This window comes from Schistocerca americana, chromosome 4 (genome assembly GCF_021461395.2).
Source record: "Schistocerca americana isolate TAMUIC-IGC-003095 chromosome 4, iqSchAmer2.1, whole genome shotgun sequence".
NCBI classification, from domain to species: Eukaryota; Metazoa; Arthropoda; class Insecta; order Orthoptera; family Acrididae; genus Schistocerca; species Schistocerca americana.
The window spans coordinates 634,106,088-634,128,179 of record NC_060122.1 but is presented as its reverse complement, the minus strand read 5'-3'; the positions used below and the strand labels follow the sequence as shown (position 1 = coordinate 634,128,179).

Below are 22,092 nucleotides of genomic sequence, written 5' to 3'. Positions count from 1 at the left end.
CAAAACTTTTCTAAACTTTCTCTTACTTACACACTTAGTCATACAATTAATACTCTAAGTAGTAAAGTGATCAGAAGTGTGAATCTGCTTTATGCATGGGATTCAATTTTTTAAGGAATTGGGAGTTTACTGGTAGTTAATAAAAAGCAAAGAGCTTACAGGCTGTCTAAAAACATTTGCAACAAGTATTTCAACTCTAGAAATAACAAAACTAAAACACTATACTACAGTTGTAAGGTCAGGACGTTTATATGCATTTGAAGGCATAAATCAGAACTGCAAGATGGGTGGACTAAAGGTGCTATAAAGACAAATTGTTTTTAACAAACAGAATAGTTGGAAAATGAGAAACAATGAAACAATCTGCAGATGTATGAATAAACCAACAGAAATATGTGTAAACTATCTGAGTTGAAGACAAACCTTTTTTGAACTTTTCCACCAAACCTGTTAGGTCAGGTTAAGAAAATAAATATTTCTGAATTTCTGAAAAAAGAAGTCGACTACCATGGATCACAAAACTGTGGGCAAAGAAACTGAAAAACAAATCATATAATCAGAACAAACAGACAGCAACTCATTTAGAACTAAGTCTATAATTTAGGTCTTGAGGGTAGGAAAAATATCATGAATGAGAGAGACACAGAGGGCAAAGTATTGACAAAAAAAGAAACTATGAGGTAAATAGAGGAACTGAAGTTGTGTGTTCCCAGCTAGCTAATATAATTATGAGAAAAATCTCAAGGGACCTGGTTGAAGATTTTACTCTGCCCGCTGTGTTTTGTTAAACACTTAAATAACTTGAAATGAGATATTTTGCACAGCCATGTACATTAAAGTTCTTTGTGATTCATGACCATGTCATGTTTGTAATACATGGACATTCTCAATATTAGTTGAGGCATTACAAGTCGTGCATATTACTCGGCTGAGATTCCCCCTTCACTGACACAAGCTACAACCTTCTGCTGCTACAGGACTCTGAATTGTCACGTTGTTGACTGTAATGTAACTGTATTAGTGCATGAAAAAAAATGTGCTGTAATCGAGAAAACTGAAAGCGTGAATTCGAAGAGTTCATCCACACATGGAGCACCCCTCCTTCAGCATGACCATGCTAGGTTACATACAAGTGCTGTGACATCTGCAACAATCAGATGCCTTCAGCTCACTGTCATCGATCATACAGATCGACTTGGTCCCACCCTATTTTCATCTGTTTTCAAAACTTAAAGAACACCTCTGAGGACTTCACTTTGGTAGTGGTGAAGTGATGGAAGCAGAGGTGAAGTTGTGGCTCCAGCAACAAAGTAAAACATTCTACAGTGACTGTATCAACAACCTGGTCTCTCACTGGGAGGTATATGTTTGTCACCAGTGCTACTATGTTAAGAAATAACAATGTAGACATGAAGAATAAAGATGTAGAATTAGAATATTAATAAAGTTTTTTATTTTTTAAACCTTTCCGAGTTTCCACAAAAAATTCAGAGGCATTACTTTTCAGCATGGCATCGTATATATCCTGTCCCAGGTTTGACACCTTTATTGAAATCTTATTTTATTTTGCAGACACTTGATGGAGGTCTCTCAGATGCTGATGTCAATGATCCACACATCAAGGATGTAGCAGCCTTTGCATTGAGTGAAATTGATAGGAGACAGAATTCAGCTTTCAAGCAAGCGTTAGTTCAGATTGTCAGTGCTAAAACTCAGGTAAAAAAAAAGTAAACTCCAGAATGTGATACTAACATTTGGAACTGCTGCAGTTAATGTGCTGCAATTTTTCTGTCCTTTTTCTTTCTATTAATTATGAAGAACACATTATTAATTACAAGAACATATCTACATAAACTCATAACATGAAATACTCAAGTGTGTTACTGAATAGTTGTCATTATGATCAACAAAAGTAAGAGCTTTCTAACTCTTTAGAGCTAATTGCATAAAAACTATTACTGCAGAAATTCTGTTGAAGTTCCTTTACTTGATACCCTTGAGTCTGATTATGAAAATTTTGCTGCTACTGTATTAATGAGCTGCTGGAAATTATACTTCTTGCACATGTATGTCAGTGATATTCACTGAAGTGATGAGGTTCATTTGGAGGAGTTCTTTAGTGGTACCATTAGGCTACCTCTTTTTTTAGAACTGGGCATCCTGCGAGAATCTTTCCACTCCCTTAAATTTCTGAGAGACTGTGTATGTCTTCGATTATAGGTGCATAGATGAATTTATATTGTTAAAAAGCCCCATTTTTTATCTTGCTCAAAATATTACAACAGAATTGGTTTTTATATAACATCAGGGTTATTAGTACTCTTTTCCAAAGCATGTGTTTTCCTTCGGTTTTGATAGGCTTCTGAAGCTTTCCACTTTCCATTGTTGTCATTCGTATTTTAGTATGCACATCAAAAAATAGTTTTGCATCACCTCGGTACCAAGAGTTCCGGAACCTATACAGAAAATTGGAATAGGGATCAACATAAACGTCATTTCTGTCCTTTTTATTGCTCGTGAAAACCACACATTGCATGTTGTACCACCATACAACGAGACCTTCAGAGATGGTGGTCCAGATTGCTGTACACACTGGTACCTCTCATACCCAGTAGCACGTCCTCTTTCACTGATGCATGCTTCTATTCATTACTATCCACAAGCTAATCAAGGCAGTGTTGGTCCAGATTGTCCCATTCCTCAACGGCGATTTGGTGTAGATCCCTCAGAGTGGTTGGTGAGTCACATTGTCCATAAACAGCCCCTTCCAGTCTAACCTAGGCATGTTTGATAGAGTAAAAGTCTGGAGAACATGCTGACCAATCTAGCCGAGCGATGTCGTTATCTTGAAGGAAGTCATTCGCAAGATGTACATGAACTAATGCCTTGCCAATATGCTGCCGAAATTGTTGCACTATTGGTTGTAGGGTGTCATTCATGTATCGTAAAGTTGTTATGGTGCCTTCCATGACCAACAGTGGCATACATTGGCTTCACATAATGCCACCCCCAAACAGCAGGGAACCTCCACCTTGCTGCATTCGCTGGACAGTGTGTCTAAGGTGTTCAGCCTGACTGGGTTGCATCCAAACAAGTCTCTGACGATTGTCTGGTTGAAGGCATATGCGACACTCATTGGTGAAGAGAACGGGATGCCAATCCTGAGCGGTCCATTCGGCATGTTGTTGGGCCCATGTGTACCATGCTGTATGGTATCGTGGTTGCAAAGACGGACCTTGCCATGGACGGCGGGAATGAAGTTGCACATCATGCAACCTATTGCACACAGTTTGAGTCATAACAAAACACCCTGAGGCTTCATGAAAAGAATTATTCAACATGGTGGTGTTGCTGTCAGGGTTCCTCCGAGGCATAATCCAAATGTAAGGGTCATCCACTGCAGCAGTAGCCCTTGAGCAGCCTGAGCGAGGCATGTCATCGACAGTTCCTGTCTGTCTGTATCTCCTCCATGTCCGAACAATATTGCTTTGATTCACTCAGAGACGCCTGGACACTTCCCTTGTTGAGAGCCTTTCCTGGCACAAAGTAACCGTCTAGGCATAGTTGAACTACAGACAACTCGAACCATGTACCTCCTTCCTGGTGGAATGACTGGAACTGATTGGCTGTTGGACCCCCTCCGTCTAATAGGCGCTGCTTGTGCATGGTTGTTTACATCTTCGGGCAGGTTGAGGGACATCTCTGAACAGTCAAAGGGACTGTGTATGTGATACAATATCCACAATCAATGTCTTATCTTAAGGAGTTCTGGGAACTGGGGTGATGCAAAACTTTTTTTAATGTGTGTATTTTAAATTCACTTAAACAAAAGCATGTATGTTTGTATGATATTTTGTTGAAAAGTGCCATAGTAGGACTATGGTAGTGTAAAATAAAAGTTAATTATTCTAAAAAGTAAAATTAATATTAAATTAATAATTCTATTTATTAAAAACATGTAGTATCACTTTGGTTTCAAGCTGACAGATGCATCCTCAGATGTCTGTTCATGTTTAAAATTAGAGTTATCTTGTGCTGTGCATGTGATGTTGGCTTCTGTCACAAAAAAGGATCAACTAAATGCAATAATTTTAAACATGAACAGTTGTAAAGATGAATGTATTGGTGAAAGATCAATAATGCCACTGTTTGTCATTAATTAATAGTGTTATCGATAGTGGTTGGTTAGTATCATGTTCCATGGATCATTTGCATGAAAAATTGTAATGTTAAGAATTAAGCTGTATAAGTCAATAGATTTGCCAACCCTTTTCTGCAACATAATCATAGTTTCTTAGTTACAAAGGCTGCGTAAACTTTCAGAGTGATCACACTTCTCAAACTAAAGAAAGATACAAGGCCCCAGGAGTAGACAACATTCCATTATAACTACTGATAGCCTTGGGAGAGCCAGCCCTGACAAAACTCTACCATCTGGTGTGCATGATGTATGAGACAGGGGAAATGGCCTCAGGCTACAAGAAGACTATAATAAATCCAATCTTAGAGAAATCAGGTGTTGACAAGTGTGAAAACTACCAAACTATCAGTTTAATAAGTCACGGCTGCAAAATACTAACACGAATTCTTTACAGATGAATGGAAAAACTGGTAGAAGCCAACCTTGACGAGGATCAGTTTGGATTCAATAAAAATGTTGGAACACGTGAAGCAATACTGACCCTACGACTTATAAGATATATCAAGGAAATGCAAACCTACGTTTCTAGCATTTCCAGACTTACAGAAGGCTTTTGACAATGTTGACTGGAATACTCTCTTTAAAATTATGAAGCTGGCAGGGGTAAAATGCAAGGAGCGAAAGGCTATTTATAATTTGTACAGAATAGATTGAAGTTTCAGAAAGTCACTTCTGAAAGTATTTGTATGGAGTGTAGCCATGTATGGAAGTGAAACACAGACGATAACTAGTTTAGACAAGAATAGAATAGACACGTTTGAAATGTGGTACTACAGAAGAATGCTGAAGATTAGATGGGTAGTTCATGTAACTAATGAGGAGGTTACTGAATAGAATTGGGGAGAAGAGGAATTTGTGGCACGGGACTAGAAGAACGTTGGTAGGACGTGTTCTGAAGCATCAAAAGATCACCAATTTAGTATTGGAGGGCAGCGTGGAGGGTGGAGGGTAAACACCATAGAGGGAGATCAAGAAATGATTTCACTAAGCAGATTCCGAAGGATGTAGGTTGCAGTAGTTACTTGGAGATGAAGCAGCTTGCACAGGATAGAGTAGCATGGAGGTCTGCATCAAACCAGTCTCTGGACTTAGGATAACAACATCACAATGAAGTTGTAAGGCTTTCTGTACTCTTAAATTGTGTCATTTTCTCTAATTCAATGCTCAAAAGGTCTCTTTACCCTGGTGAGAGTTGCCCCAGTAGTGTGGTTGGGCATTAATGGTGCAGATTTATGTTCAATGGATGGTAGATTGGTGGTATGAATCACATTAGGCCCACGAGGTTCTTGTATTTAAATTGTTTTATCTTTGGTTTTGGAAGCACAACTCGTGTATGCCTGCCACATGGCAGTGACCTCAGATCTATTTCTTCAAAATCCAATGTTATGTTAACTGACTGCTTATAAAATGGTTTTATTGACTCTCATCTCTTGAATAGCATACATGAGATATAGTGTATGCCATTTAGTGTATTCTAAATGTACAGTCTCAAGGTTTCATCTGTTTCAAAGTATGTTTTTGTGTCGGTATGATAGAAAATGCTTAGGAAACTTTAGCAACCATCTGTAGCCAGTACTCTGGAACATAAATTTCTCTCCAACAGGACATTTAGTTTTCTCAGTGATCCTGAAATGATGACACACCTACACAGTGGAGCCTTATCGGTCCATGCATGGCAGTGCACAGTACATTATGTGTCAAATAGGTACACACAAAAATGCAGTTTTTCAGGGAGTCATATGTCAGGTTCAAGTGACCACAGAGATAAGAGGTCAATTGTGAAAGCCTTTGGCCTAGCGACCATATGTATACCTATCAGAAGAATGGGCATACTGTAGTTATATGTAGTACAAGGCGAAAATTTAAACGTTACGCACTCCCTCAAGCACAGCCAGATTGAGCAAATTAGTTGGTTCTTTTGTACTATAATTATCTATAGTTCTGCACTCAGGCTGACTGGGTTGCAATGGTAAAAGACAAGCATCAGGCATTTTTGGTTGTATATGAAACAAATATTTGCATGACTTTTTCACATTTATATTCTTTTGCATCAGATGTGGCCTAGGATAGGCTTTAGGTGATTATAAAATCACAATTTGTTCATGGACGGTTGGTGAAAAGACCCCAAAAAATCATTATCTTTGAGTATCAAAAGTACTAATTGTGGGGATGGCCACTTTCATAATTTCTATTCTTGGTAAATCATAGAAATTTCAACATACATTCTTATGATGGTGATCTTGGGTTTTTTCGATATCGTTATCTGTTACAGAGATCAAGAGGTTCAAAGTTACCATACTTACACACATAAAATATACATGGTAATATCAGGGCTGAGGTGTAAATGTAGTTTTAACCAATGTAAGGAACAAATGGCAAGGGTTCTTGTCTCACTGCAACGATTTTGAGATCAGAAAACTATGTTACTGGTTGCTGTTTTTTCACAAATAAAGTTTTAACACACTGTTTCTGTATAATGGGCACTTGATGCCTACACAGGCTGTCTTGACCTGGAAATTAGTCAATGGTGCTGCTTGGCAGACTAAACACCAAACAACAAATTATTTTCTCATACAAAATCATTTGTACTTGCAAACCAAACACTGCATTTTTTGGTAGGTGTAGTCTACAAATTTTCACATTTTTATGTAAAGTAGTGTAAAGTGAACTTGTGTTTGATGGGAAACAATTTTGTGTTAATCTTGTATTATGCTTCATTATTTGTTGTTTATGTGTGTCAGAGTCTGTTAATGTGTTGAAGTATATAAATAAACTGTCAAAACTTTACTGACCTACAGAATTCATTTTATGTAAGCAGCATTCGCTGCTGAAAAGAGGGAACCAGTTGTAAAATGCCACTGTTGAAACACAAAAAGATGAATATGGTCCTCTTTAAAAGATTCTGACAGAAACCAGCTGCCTCAACCCTGATTCCACCTTCTTCACCAAAAATTTTGGTGTGTGAACATATTCATGCTTTTTTGTGCTGAAAGAAGAGTACCCAGTGAGACACTGACAGTAGGGGGGAGAGGGAGACAATAGCAGTGGGAGCCAAAGAGAGAGGAGATAGTGGAAATGATAAAGACAAGTGGAGGCCATATCTAGCCTTGGGAGGGGTGGTGGTGGTAGTGGTGGTGGTGGTGGTGGTGGTGGTGGGGGGGGGGGGGGGGGAGGGGTGTAGGTCTGGACACACCCAGCCGAGCAAACTTTAACGTAAAAATTTTCCCATGTATCTCCATCCCCCATACCCACGTGTTAAAGTTGACCCCCCCCCCCCCCCCCCCCCATCCCTCCCGAATTCCATCCCCAAGGGCATGTGCAGAGAGGAGACAATCGTTGTTGAAGAGAAAGACAACAGACTGTAAGTGAGAAAGAAAGAGACAATGGCAATGGGAGAGAAAAGAATGGGGTTGATGCGTTATGGGTCACCAGTTCAAACCATACCACAACAGTTATTTGTTATTTAGTATTTATCTTTACTAGAAGATTCTTGTTTGTGTGTGTTCTAGGATAGTTGATGGTTGTATAAATAGCTGCACTCTCCATCCAGGACATCAGTTCTTTTTCAGCTGGCAGGAATAAATGTGCTTTCACTTCTAAGTTTTGTACTTCTTTGATGACCCTGCCTTTGGATTTGGACTTGATCGTGGTTATAATGTGGCATTGTTTGGTGGAGATGCTGAGTACTTCAGAACATCAACATCACCATGGTTGCAATTAGGCAGTGTAAAAACTGTCACCTGCATGGACAGAAACTGGAATACAATCTGTACATGGTTCCTAAGATCCATATATTTTGGAGACACTCATACACCAGATCATACGAGAAGATATACAGCACTGTAAGTCAGCTGCACATCAGGCGTCCATCAGTATTTTTGGGAGATGCTACTCAGGACATGATGAAATTGCTAAGAGTTTGACTGTTAACCAGTTAGAACAGGTGGGTTTCCAAGATGTGTTTGGCAAATGTGCACTTTTACTTGGACAGAGCAACCCAGCAATGTTTCAAGGACAATGAAGTGAAGCTCAGTATTGGGACAAATTCCACCCTGAACTGAGGAAAATATGGGGCAACAATGAACAGTAAGTCTGCATAGTGGATGAACAATTGAAGAACAATGCCAACTCTTATGGGAAACGAGACAGTCATATATGCGGAAAGTTTTGGCCCCATGCCACGTCTTGAATCAAAATATGAGAGAAGATGAAAAAAATCATACATTGATGAGAGGGGCCAAAGAAGACATGCACCAAGGCCTTCTGGTAAGAGGTATCATGATCACAGAGGAATTCATGAAGTGCCAGTGAATCGAGGAAATGTCACAGAAAAAGCGTTGAATGAAAGATGTACGACAAATTGCTGAATGTGATCTCTATGGCAATTATGGAAGACCACCATGAGTTCACCTCTCTCGTACACCAGATATGAAGAGAATAGATACAGCAGTGCATGGCAGCCACAAACATTGGACCATGTACACAAGAGATAGCAGTAATGAATGTTGACACAATAAGTCAGGAGGTAATGGAGAATGTGAAAGAAGAGTTGTATCAATTATTAGCACCCATCTCCTCCACTAGTCAAATGTGCAAGAGGAATGGACTTGACCAACTAAGACTTATGCAGCTTTTGACCAATACAGGTGTAACGAATTCCTCCACCAAGTACAATACTCCACAGAACAACGGACATTTGGAGGACAGAGAACAACACATTGGTGTGGTTTCACCATGGATGCCCTGGACGTGCTGGATGCTGATGCAGAAAAAGAAAGTAAATTTTCAACAACTACCACCAGATGTCGGCCATCACAAAAGTTGTACTCACACCAGTTAACTGCAGATGATTATAGTTGTGATGTGGGACAAAGCCCAATGCTGTACCCTGAATGAGGTTACTCCCCAACACACCACAGCCATTCCTGTCACCTGACAATTGTACCAGCTGCTCACCTAGCTGTTGAATTCTGGAAAGCCAAGTGAGGTGGCCATCTATGGAGGTGGGCCCACCACAGATGCAAATCCTCCAGTGATGACAATCACGATGCATAATATGTCTGGAACTCTCATTGATTTCATCATCGGCTACTAGCCAATGCAGGAGCTTCCTTTTCTGTAATATATAGTGCTTATCATCAGCAGCAAAAGAATACTTTGTTTTGTGATATGAAACATGTGCGGATAGTCTCAAATGGATAATATGCCCAGCTGACAGGAACATGTATTACAAGAATAACTGTCGATGACAGAACACAGTCCTTTGAATTTGTCACTTTAACAGAATGTAGTCGTATGGTTATTCTTGGATGGAACTTCTTGCAGGCACCACAAGCAGTCATAGACTGAAATATCAAAGCTTCAGATTAACGAAGTTATTCCAACAAGCACACATAACAAAGGTTACTCTGAATGGTTGCTTGTCATTGAAGACATTGCCTATCACACCATCATCAATGAGATGAGTCCCAGTTGTCAGTCAAGATGTTTAGTTAAACTGTCAAGCTTTTGTGGATTACAGAAAGCTCCTCAGGCTCTCTAAGAAAATCTAAGTGCCAGCCACAGTTGTAAGTATTGTAGGTGGTTAAGGAGAACTTTGGATCACAATCATGAGTTGTCACAACTCCTCCCTAAAGGTATGTGCTTAAGGAGAGCCAAACCAGTCCAGAAAGGGCATCATTGATGAAAAATCCTTCTATTGAACTGCCATTAGAATCTGCCCTGATCAAGAAATGATGTCAGCAAGTGATAGCCATTCTGTGCCAATTTTTCGGTGCTTTCAGATTCAGAGTGGAGATGGGACAACCAATCAGCCCATGGTAAAACACTGCATAAACACTAGGGTCATAAATCACATAGCGAGCTGTTATATAGAGTGTCGACGGGTGAACGACGGATACTCTGGGAGGAAGTGGAGAAGATGCTGCAAAATGACATCACTGAACTTTCAGAGCGTTCTTGGTCATCTCCAGTGGTTCTGTTGAAAAAGTATGGCACATGATGTTCATTTGGTGACTACCGACGACCGAACAAAATCATGAAAAAAGGTGTCTTTCCATTGCCATGCTTTGATGACATCCTAGACTGATTGAAGGGAGCAAACTACATATTTCTCAACTATGAACATGGTGACATGCTAGTGGTAGCTCTAGATTGATTAGCTCAAATGACCTTGTTGTCAACAGGATGTAAAACTAAGATTGATAAGCTGACTGGGAAGAAACTTCCTTCAGAACTCTCGACAACATCTGATTTACAGTTATGCTGTTTGGACTGTGTAATGCAATGGTGTATGATGCACATCGTGCTTCAACATATTAACTGGACAATGTATCTTTGCTATACGGATAATACTGTCATTTGTTGAAGACATTTGAAGAATATCTTAGCCACCTGACGACCACAATGAGTGTGTTCAGTGTGCAGGCTTCCGCCTCAATCTTTGGCAACCAAGAAATTAAAATCTTGGGGTGTATAGCGAATGACGATGGAGTCTGTCCCTATCCAGGGAAAATAAGAACAGTCACAGATTTTCTGACTTTCGGGCACATTCGTGATGTGAGAATTTTTCTTGGAATGTGCGCATGCTACTGGCAATTACTAAGGGACTTTTGCACTGAGGCACATCCATTGCAAGAACTACTGCAGCAAGCCGACAAATTTTCATGGCATGAGGAAGAAGAAAGCTCTCTACTCGCCCTTAAGAATGCGGTAGCAACTTCTTCAGTCCTAGCATTGTATGCGAGAGCCGGCCGGGGTGGCCGAGCAGTTCTAGGTGCTACAGTCTGGAATCGTGCGATCGCTACGGTCGCAGGTTCGAATCCTGCCTCGGGCGTGGATGTGTGTGATGTCCTTAGGTTAGTTAGGTTTAAGTAGTTCTGAGTTCTAGGGAACTGATGACCTCAGAAGTTAAGTCCCATAGTGCTCATAGCCACTTGAACCTTTTTTTTTATGTGAGAATGTCAAGAAAGAACTTTACAATGACTTTGTCAGTTGTGGAATAGTGCAAATTCAGGAAGGCTGCTAAAAGGTGACAGCTTACGCTTCCTGAGTGCTCTACAAGTTAGAGGTGAACTTCTCTACAGCTGAGAGAGAGTGCCTTGCAACTGTTTGGGGCTACAACAAGTTCCAGATGTATTTGTTCAGCCCACCATTCACCACTGTGATGGACCACCATTCTCTGTGCTGGCTGATAAGCCTGAATGATCTATCGGGTTGCTAATAGAGCTGGACACTGGAGCTTTGGGAGTTGATGTCAGAGTGGTGTACAAAAGTGGATGCAAACACAAGGTCGCCGACTGCCTTTTAGGTAATTCTTTAATGAAACACAGCAGTGTGGATGAAATTTGTCATTGCTGCATTGAATGCCATTACGTTGAACAGAGGGAAGATCCAGCACTCCTGAAAACTGTAGAGGTCTTGAAGGAGCAGGAAATGACAAAAGGGAATTCTAATTAATAAATGGGGCACTGTATAAGAGGAACTATGACCCAGTTGGATGGAAATGTTGCTAGACATTCCAGATCATCTTTGGCCAGCTGTCCTCAAGTATTTCCATGACACTCCAATATCAGGTGACCAGGGATTCATGAAGACTCTAGACGGAAACAGGAATCGCTGGTGAGGACTCAACAGGTCAGTTATGCTGTGAACGACTGTAAGGGGTGTCAATGATAGAATAATGTGCTGCATTACCTATGGGGCATCTAGTACCAATCCCACCTGTAGCAGCAAATCGGAACAGACCTCTCATGGAAGTTCCTGAAGTCAACAAACAGGGATTGCACAAACAGGAACTGCACCAGCTACATCACCTGCTATGCCAACTTCTGAAGTTCTGCACATTATGAAGTTTCTAATAGAAGACATAATTTGGTAGCACAAAGCACCCTGTGTGATGATCTCTCATGGTGCAAAAGTTTTGCAGTTGAGACTAGCATCAAAGGTGATATCAGATTGTTAAATCATCCACAGAATGACAACTGCCTACAGTCCACAGATGAGTAGTTCCACGGAACACTTTAATAAAATGTTGGCAGATATGCTCTCAGTATACATTAATGTAGAACAGAGATAACAGAGATACAATACTGCCCATCATGACATTCACATACAACACAGCAAACTAAAACACTGCAAGCATCACACCACACTTTCTGCTCCACTGTTGCGAGGCCAAATCAACAATAGGTAACCTGTTACAGTTTCAGATGATACTCCTGATGATTACATGAAACACCTCATCACCAGCATCGAAAAAGCAAGGCAGCTGGCTTGCACATAGACACTGGACGAATGGCTCTGAGCACTATGGGACTTAATATCTGAGGTCATTAGTCCCCTAGAACTTAGAACTACTTAAACCTAACTAACCTAAGGACATCACACACATCCATGCCCGAGGCAGGATTCGAACCTGCGACAGTAGCGGTCGCGCGGTTCCAGACTGTAGCGCCTAGAACCGCTCGGCCACTCCAGCCGGCTAGACACTGGACATCCAGGAGAAAGACCAAGATTGCTACATAACAAGCTGTTGTGTCCACATGAAAAAATGAAGCCTCATGTTAATGTTATTGACAAAGTAACAATAAAGTCGAACAATGGGGCGGGCCAAAGGAGCCACTGGGAAGCAAAGCGACGAGCCAAATGCTAGTCCTCTGGTAAGGTCCAATTAAGATAAGATATAAGCACACACAGTGTGTCCACAGGGCATTACTGGTCAGTGGTCCATTCATAGGCATGGAGTCAAAGTGCATTCAGCTTATAATGATAATACAATGATAAGAGCAACAATTCTTGTTAGACAGAGAGCACTGTGGGATGAGAGGGAGGCAGAGAGAGGGCCTTTGGTGGGGACAATGCTAAGTCATGAGAGTCAGCATCTGACCATATGAAGAGAGGCACCTTTTCCCCTCCACCCAGCCTCTGAAGAACTGGTGAAGAAATTAAAAATGTAGAGCCATAAGGTGGTGAGAGCTGTTTTACATTACATGATGGCAATAGCCGGCAGGATTGAAGGAGAAATGTGAACAAAAGTTGGTGTTAAACTCTCCGATAAGAGAAGTTGGACAGTTATAGACAGCAGTTAAGTGAGCAGAGGCGCTGTGGGTGGGTTTGCCATCAGGAAGCTGCAGGAATAGTTAGTCAGAGGGTGCTGCAGGGAGGCAGTGATCTGATGGGACCATAGAGAGCTGTTAGTGAGCTGTGGGACCCTGTGTGTTGGTTGTGTGGGTCTTGTTTGTATGGGCAGGTTCACTTGTAGGAGGCAGAACAGAAAGAATCTGTTACTGTCTGTATTTGAGACTTCATCACTTCATGGAGACACCTCCATCAATGCAGATAGGTTGAGCTTGTAGTATTTTAGTAATAAACTTACAAGTATTAAGTGCCTCTAACAAGTTTAATTTCGAACCACCTTACAGTCCTTTACCTTCACCCCAGGGATTTTAATATTGTGTCTAACTAAAAAGCCTGCCTCTCACAATGGTCAACTGGCTAAATCCCTCTTAACAAACTGTGTCAGTCTACCCCAGTCAAAACCTGCACTCAGTATTCAGCAAAGCCCGAGCCAGTCACATAGAGCCTAGGAGACTTGGTCTGGATTTTTGTGCTTGTGTGGGCAGTGGGACTATGAAAAAAGTTACTAAAGCACTACTTGGGACCTTTTCATATACTTCATTACTTCTCAGATGTCATATAAGAAGTCAAGGATTGTCACCCTTCATCCTTGTCCTCCCTATGAAGCCTACCTACAGTCCAGAGGCACAGACTGACAATGGAAAGTTCAAGGAAATGAAGTCAACACTTCACAATTGTGAAGCTTTGGTGGAGCGGTACCTTCGACGCACATCATAATGAAGAGGATGTAACAACTTGACCAGAATGTGAAGATCCACCAGCACCACCATAAAGAGGACCATTGACAAGCCTAAGAGACTAGTGTGCTGTAGTCAGCTCGAATGAGAACATACGAAACAATGAGTCGCTGGTTCTCTAGGTCAGTGAGTAACACAGTGAACTGTGGGGCATGCAGCGTCGCATAGTGGTTAGCGTCACTTGCTGGTGTGACATGGGTTGCCAGTTGAAACTTGATCACCAGCAATTATTTATTACTAGCCTTTTCCACCTGGCTTTACCTGCATGTGTGTTCAGACATGTATATTGAACACGTGTCCCTCTTCCCATTTCTGTGTACACCCCATTCTCCCAACTCTATGTGCTTACCTCGTCCTCCTTACTCTCTCTGTCCATTTCCTCCGTCCCATCTTTGACCATATCTTCCTCTCCCCTTCCTTTGACTATATCCTCCTCTCCCCTTCCTTTGACTATAGCCTCCTCCTCAATTCCTTTCCATCTCTGTCTCCTCCTCTTCCTTTTCTACTTGTCCACTACCCCTCTAGACCTTCCACCTCACCTCCCACATTCCCGCTCATCCTCTCACTCTGTCCATACTCTCTGCTATCCATCTCAAACTGTCCCCAGCCATGTTCATTGTCATGTTAACCCCTTCCATACAGTTCAGTGAAGCAGGCTGATTTGCTCCCTCAACATGTGGGATAGGATACACATCAGAGGCTTGAAAATCATTTATTTGCCCCTAATGTACAGGCTGACATGCGAAGCAAGTTGGTAATGGAAGCTGATGTTACTCCAGTACTGCATACCTTTCACACAGAACAATCTATGTACCGGGGCCTGTAACACTGTTTCTTGCTCCTGAAGAGTATGCTGCCCTGCAAAGCAGGTTGATTTGGCAGGCACATACTGTTCCCACACGTGCCTGTCGTGCAGGGATGCTACATGCCAAGGGCTGGAAAAAAAAGTGTTTTTGCCTGTATCTCCACTCCTATTGGAGCTAGGAGATTATTAACCCTACAGTGCTGATACTCATGAGACCTGAGGCCAGCTGTTTCTGTGCCACATTTGAGGATTTGGGAGAAGATGTCTCTCTCTCTCTCTCTCTCTCTCTCTCTCTCTCTCTCTCTCTCTCTCTCTCTCTCTCTCTCTCACACACACACACACACACACACACACAGATTTAGTATTTGTCATTTTTGAAAGGTTCTTGAAATATCTTAAGTTTGTAGTTTCTGTACATTCAGGAATATTTGCTGTTTGTGTAACGATCAGCATTCAGCAATGTTTGATGTTTGTATAAATAGCTGCACTATCTGTCCAGGAGGTCAGTTCTGTTCTGGCAATATGTTGGTGTCAGAAATAAATGTACTTTCTCTTTTAAGTGTTGTACTTCACTGATGAACCTGCCTTCAGATTTGGACTCGATTGTGGTTTTGATTTATAAAAAGGCACATTTGTTTTAGGTTGTTGGAGGTACTCTTTATCACCTCCGGCTAGAAGTTGGTGCTAGCAACTGCCGTAAGGGAAAAGATGATGCCAATTCTGAATGCACTTTAAAGGCAGGATCGGTAAGAGTTCTATCATCGACACTTCAAATAAAAACAGTTCATATTTCATGTATACGGATTTCCCTTTGTAGTTCCTGTGCTCATTGACACCTATATTTGAAAGTGTACCTTATTAATCTTTTTTTTCCACTGTGAATAGTTATTATGACATTTAAGTTTCATATATGTATAGAGTATTACTATTTGAGCCTTGCCTCATGTATCCTGTATTCTCCCATTTGGAATGTTCCCTGTATTCCAGTGTATTCAAATCTAATATCAAACCTTGCTTTGCTCTGCATCTTGTTACCATCATTTTACTGTGGGTTCATATATACGGCTGTAATGGGGTTGGCTGTAACCTGACTTTTGTGTTTACTTTTCTCCTCTCCTTCCCTAATTTGCTATCCCACTCATCTCCACCTTACTGAGCAAAATGACAGTAGGGATGATTGTCTTGATGTCTTCTAAGACAGACACATTCCTGTAGGACATCAAATCAGGATTGCAATGAGATTGAAAATTTCATGATAAACAGGACACAGCACATTATCCTGAATTGAGGGTAATCTGCAGAAACTAAAGGTGGTTTGGTTTGTCCTGAAGCACTGTAATCAGACCATTGATGTTCAAGTTATACACAATGCTTTGATGGATAGTATTAGTTGCAATCTTGGGCTTTTCACAAATGATGCAGTTATATATGAGCAAATGCAATCCAGTGAGATTGTGGTTGTATTTGTTTAGATCTAGACAAAATATCAGTCTGCTGCAAAGACTGACAAGTAGTTCTTAATGCTGGGATGTGTTAAATTTTTCACTTTCTGACAAATAAGTGTGATATCCTTTGACTACAGCATTAATTAATTACGATGAGTCATGTCATACAAATACTTAGGAGTAACGATGCACAGAGACATGTAGTGGAACGACCATATAACCTCAGTAACAGGTGAAACAAATGGCAGGCTACAGATAGGGTATCAGGTTTAGTTTGTCTACAAAAGACTGCATGCAAAACATATCTGTGGCCCATGATTGCAGACTGCTCAAGACTATGGGACTTATATCATTGCAGAAACATTGAGTGTATACAAAGAAGGATGGTGCAAAAAGCCATAGTCTTGTTGTACTGATGAAAGAGTATAACAGAGATATTGTCAAATCTTAGGTGGCAGAAACTGAAAGCAAGGTGTACTTGGAATAAACAACTTATGAACACAAAAAAACAACATTCCTAAATTTCTGTTCAAAAGATGAGGAATGCAACGCTAGTGTGACAGTGAACTCCAACAAAATTTTGTCTCCTCTGGGAAAAAAGATTGTAGGCGTATGGCTTCAAAATAACTTCAAATGGCATACACATATAAACAAAATAAATTGAACACAAAATAAAATATGTTACAATTTACAGTTACTCTCTGTTAAAGCAAGTTTTAGCTCTGTCTGAATTGCCTACTTTGCACAATTCTTTAGCATCATACTATACGGAAGTATATTGTGGGGTAATACACCACCCAGTTCACCCATTTTCCAAACACAGAAAAGTTCTGTAAGAGCAATGCAACATACTCGACAAACAGTCTTGCAAACCCAAACCCCTCTTCCAAAAGTCATCAGTCCTCCCACTTCTCTGTATGTACATACTAGGAATCTGTTGTGTTGGAAGAACTTAAAAGATATGCACATTTTAAAATCCATGAGCATGATAAAAGACAAAAGGAAAAGCTTAATGTACAGTCAGTAATGACATCAGCCTGCAAAACTTCCTCAATAAACAGTGGTATACAAATTTACAATAGTCTTGCACATAAGGGAAAAATCATATCATTCACACTCTTTTGTAAAATCTTAAGGGCATTCTTATTAGATGATTGCTTCTATTCACTAGTAGAATTTTTATAACATTTGAGATACAAGAGACTTGCAACAAGACAGTGCAGTTGCTGCAAGTAGTGCAAGCTCTTTTGTGGATAAAGCTAAAATTTATGTATCTACTACAATAGTACTGTATTTTTACTGTGTTGTGTTACTGTTTTGCTTTGTGTTTGTTCTGTGTCCCACAATCTCGAAAGATTTTTTTGGACGAATGAATGAATAAATAAAAAACACCCTCTGCCTCTATGTAATAACAGAAAGCATGTTTTAACCAATGTTGTCGAAAATGACCATTCATATCAACAGTTTGTTCACTGTTGTGTGTTTTGAGCAGAAATCAGGTTGTGAATATGCTTAGATGCTGCACATTGTTAGGAATCTGTGCAATGCTCAGTCTGCTACTGAGCGGAAGGTCCTGACTATTGGCATTCCCACTGTCACCAGACAATCTGCTTGCCCAACAACTAACTGTACTGTGGTCAACAGCATCATCCCTATACACCTTTTTTGAGCTCTTATAAATGGTTGTCACTGTCTTGTTCTCGGGTCACAGGAACTCTATAACAGAGTGTTACTTCAGACGAATATAAAGTGCAGCAGCCATCTTGACAGAATGCTACAACAGCACGACTTGTGGAAACAGATTGAGTTAAATTTGAATACAAGTGAGAAGAATATTTCTGTGACCTCCATGAATACCAAAGATCTACAACAAGCGTTGAGGTTTTGAAAAATGTTGTGCATTTTGTGTTGTATTATGAATGTACTTGGAGGCTCTCCCTTATGATAGGATTTATGAATGATGTGTGAAAGAATGAATGCGGGTGGATGTACTAGACAGGATACACTGTTTGGGTGTATATGCCTGGTCTTGCGTGGGTGTGTTCCACATGGGTATGGCCCATGTAACAAGGGTTTTTGGGAGTAGGTGTGGCATAAGTATAGCCCAGATAATTTGTAGATTACCAGTTCAGGAGAGAAGGAAAGGATGATCCTAATTGCAGGACATGAGGAAAGATAGTTGAAAACCTGGTAGGGACGTGTCCCAGTTGTTTCATTCACTTACGGTATTGGTTAAAAATGAGGGTGCACCTTTGCCACTTATTTGTGGTGGTGGTTGGAAAATTAGGTGTATCTGTGGATTCAGGTTGGACTGAAATAGCAAACAATTTTATTCACAGTAGGATCACATTAGGTACACATAGAATGCTGGATTAGCTCATTATACCCGTCATCTGGTGAGTCACAATGTGGCACAATGGGTGTATGTGTGTAAACCACCATGTCAGAAGATGGCAATAATCGATGACAACCTTTAATGTGTGTGTTATTGTATCTGATCATCGCCGAATAAAATTGTTTTGTAGCCACATTTATCAGATTGCTGTTACGTGTACCAGACATCATCAGTACATATTGAGAGGAAGGTTTCCGTTCCGGTCATTCCTCTGATAATGCCCCAGATCAAAAATCAAAGATGCCCATAGGAGCAAATATAGGTATTGATAAAATTCTGCTTTTGTTGAATTAAACTTCATCAGATTTCCAGTTTCCCTAAAGTTAAATTTACAATAACAGGATTCTATTATCACACTGTTCCAGGTGTCCTCACTGAATGTACAGAAATTTTAAATGCAGCTACACAAGGAGTAAGTGATAGTGGATTCTGAAGTGAGGCTATTCATTTCGTAATGTAACGTCTTAAATTTGGAAACTCAACTCAAAATACTCAGCTTTCATTGTTGATGTTTGTAGATGAGGTGAATCTCTTCGCTGTGGTCTGCTCCACCTGAAAATTAGATTCTAGACTTCCCAAATGGGCAGGAAATTTATTTCATAGTTAATCTTCTTTTATAAAATGATGTAACTGAAACATATAAGTCTGTTTTAAAACATTATTATTGCATCACAAGATACAAAACTGACTCTGACAAAATCTTAAACAACACTGACTGAATTTGGGTGTTGGTGCCGAGATTAAGTGAACAGTAATGACAAATAGGTTTTACTGCAAGAATTTTCTAAATGAGTGTTTTGCTGTTTGTTCACATTCATTGAGTACATCTTTGAATAAAAACTATGTTTCATAACAGTTTCATTATAATTCATCAGAACTGTGCTCAAAGTATCATAATCTCATGAATTTAGTGACATTATAACACGTCTTCATTAAGATTTGGTACGTTGCAAAGTGGTGACGAATGGTTCAGCTGGTCAGGAGGCATTGCAGTTTTCATTAAGAGTCATCCTATTCTGTGTCACTTTGCACCCCCGCCCCTTCCTCCCCCCAAAGTATCGCACATAGAAGCATGGGTGAGACTTTGTCATGGCATGCATGCATCAGAACAGATTTACATGCAGAAACTAATAATAAACTTCAAGCCCTACAAAAAATTCACTACCATTGTAAAATTTGAAATAATAACTAAATGTTGTGGTACATAGAATATGATAATAAATTAATAGCTAGTCATGAAGTATACTTCCTTAATTAACGTAGGAGAATGTTCTAATTTCTTTCTCCTAATTCATGTATATGTCAAATTTTACTTTTAATTAATGTTTGCCATAATCAGTAATAGTAACCCTCCATTTCTCATATTACGTCGTTGTACATTCCAACTCCTCTCCATCAGTGTGGGTTTCTACTTCACTTTTGGTGTTATGGTTTGTATATTGCAATTACAACATTTTCATTTTAATCAATAGTTCAGTCAATCATCTGTATTCAATATACAGTTAAATTCAGACATTGCATACTAAGCTGCTCACAACATTTACGTTTTCTCTTGTCACAGATTATTTCACTAATTACTTGCACAAAATTACTGATACTTTTACCATTAATCCACTCCATGTTACTGCATGTACATGACCCAAATTCCATAGTATAAAGTCCCTAACCATAGCTTCATCATCCTATCTACTAAATTATCATCAGACTCGTATCATCATCATAAACATCATCACAATAATCCATACACCAATCTTTATCCTTGAAGAATCCAAACTCCATCATAAAATGCCCTATACAATCCCTGACAAATAACTATATTCATATCATCTCCCAATAAATGCATAAGACCTTCAAATCTCAGAATATTTACCACTCACATAATTACAATATCATGAAAGTAGCAAAACAGTATTCGCTTGATCATCATCTACATCTATACTCTGCAAACCACCGTGAGGGGCATGGCAGAAAATATGTCCCATTGTACCAGTTATTAGGGTTTCTTCCTGTTCCATTCATGTATGGAGTGTGGGAAGAATGATTGTTTGAATGTGTGTGCAGGAATTATTCTAATCTTATCCTCACAATCCCTGTGTGGGTGGCACATGGGGAATTGTGTTATGTCCCTAGAGCAGTCATTTAAAGCCAGTTCTTGAATCTTTTTAATAGACTTACTTGGGATAGTTTACATCTGTCTTCAGGAGTCTGCCATTTCAGTTCCTTCAGTATCTCTGTGACACTCTTCGCTGGGTTGAACAAACCTGTGACCATTGCAACATAGGCAACATTCTGAACCACATTAGCCAACATTACTTCATTCAGATCAAGAATGAAAAGCGTAGATATTACTTCAGTAATTGCTTTCTTACAAGATTTTCATTGAATAACAATGTCTTACTTCTTACATAACTATTCTTCTCTATGGTCTACAAAAGTCATAAAACTTGAATGGAAAGAGCAAAAATAGCTGGTACAGATGACAAATATTTCCATTTAGCTCTCTGTTTCCGATGTAGAACTTAATTACTTCTATATTCTTCCGTTAGTTATTAATTTTCATTACAATACCATGACAGTAGAGATAACAAAAATCAACCCCCCTGCCAGTCCATAGTTTTACAAAATTTTGCAAAATGTTTCATTATAATCACAATGTTCCAGGATACATTGTAATAACTATTGAAGTGCAACTAAAATGTGTGACAGAATGAACTCGTAAACCCACATAAAATTAAATTACAGCACAAGAGACTCCTCCCTTCCGATGATGAAATGAGAATTAAGAAAGCACAATTAAATGAATATCTTCAAAGATTTGTTTTAGCATCCACTAACAGTTAAAATGTCATATGTTGTTACACTTACTACAGTAAATCTGAACCTATGACTATTCTCATAAAGACACCTTCTGTTAAAGTTAGCAAGAAACATTTTTTATAAAAGGCAGCTACATGTTAAATTTCTTTAATTACTGATTAGCAATATTAATGTTAATCACTGATCTCCCTTCCCATTACCCTGTCAGTAGTATTCCTCTTCCAACAGAACAAGAAAGCAATCCTACAGCAAGAAATCTTGAAAATTTATGTATTTATGATAAATGTAATTAAGTTCTGCTTTTTCTTAAAAGTGTAAATCATTCCTTTCTTTTCTGTAAGCTATAATTAATAATTATAGTTAATTAGAATTACTTGTTAGTTAATTTTGTTAATTACACTAATTATTCTGTTTGATTGAAAGTATATGGATCCAGAGACCATTTCAAGTCTCAGAAATCTACGATGTACATATAGCAGGCTGAAGCGACAACGAAAATTTGTATGAAAGCCAGAATTCAAACCCTAGTCTCCTGTCTCCTGCCTATTAGGCAG

At 39.6% G+C, this 22,092-nt stretch overlaps 1 protein-coding gene across 1 annotated transcript in view; it reads left to right on the top strand.

Annotated features, from left to right (window-relative positions):
* LOC124614069 (T-kininogen 2) overlaps positions 1-22,092 on the top strand; it is a 193,730-nt gene that overhangs the window by 7,371 nt on the left and 164,267 nt on the right. Inside the window, exons 2-3 of the mRNA XM_047142905.1 lie at positions 1,573-1,716; positions 15,523-15,627. Of these exons, the coding sequence (XP_046998861.1) occupies positions 1,573-1,716; positions 15,523-15,627 (249 nt within the window). The remainder of the gene's footprint in view (positions 1-1,572; positions 1,717-15,522; positions 15,628-22,092) is intronic.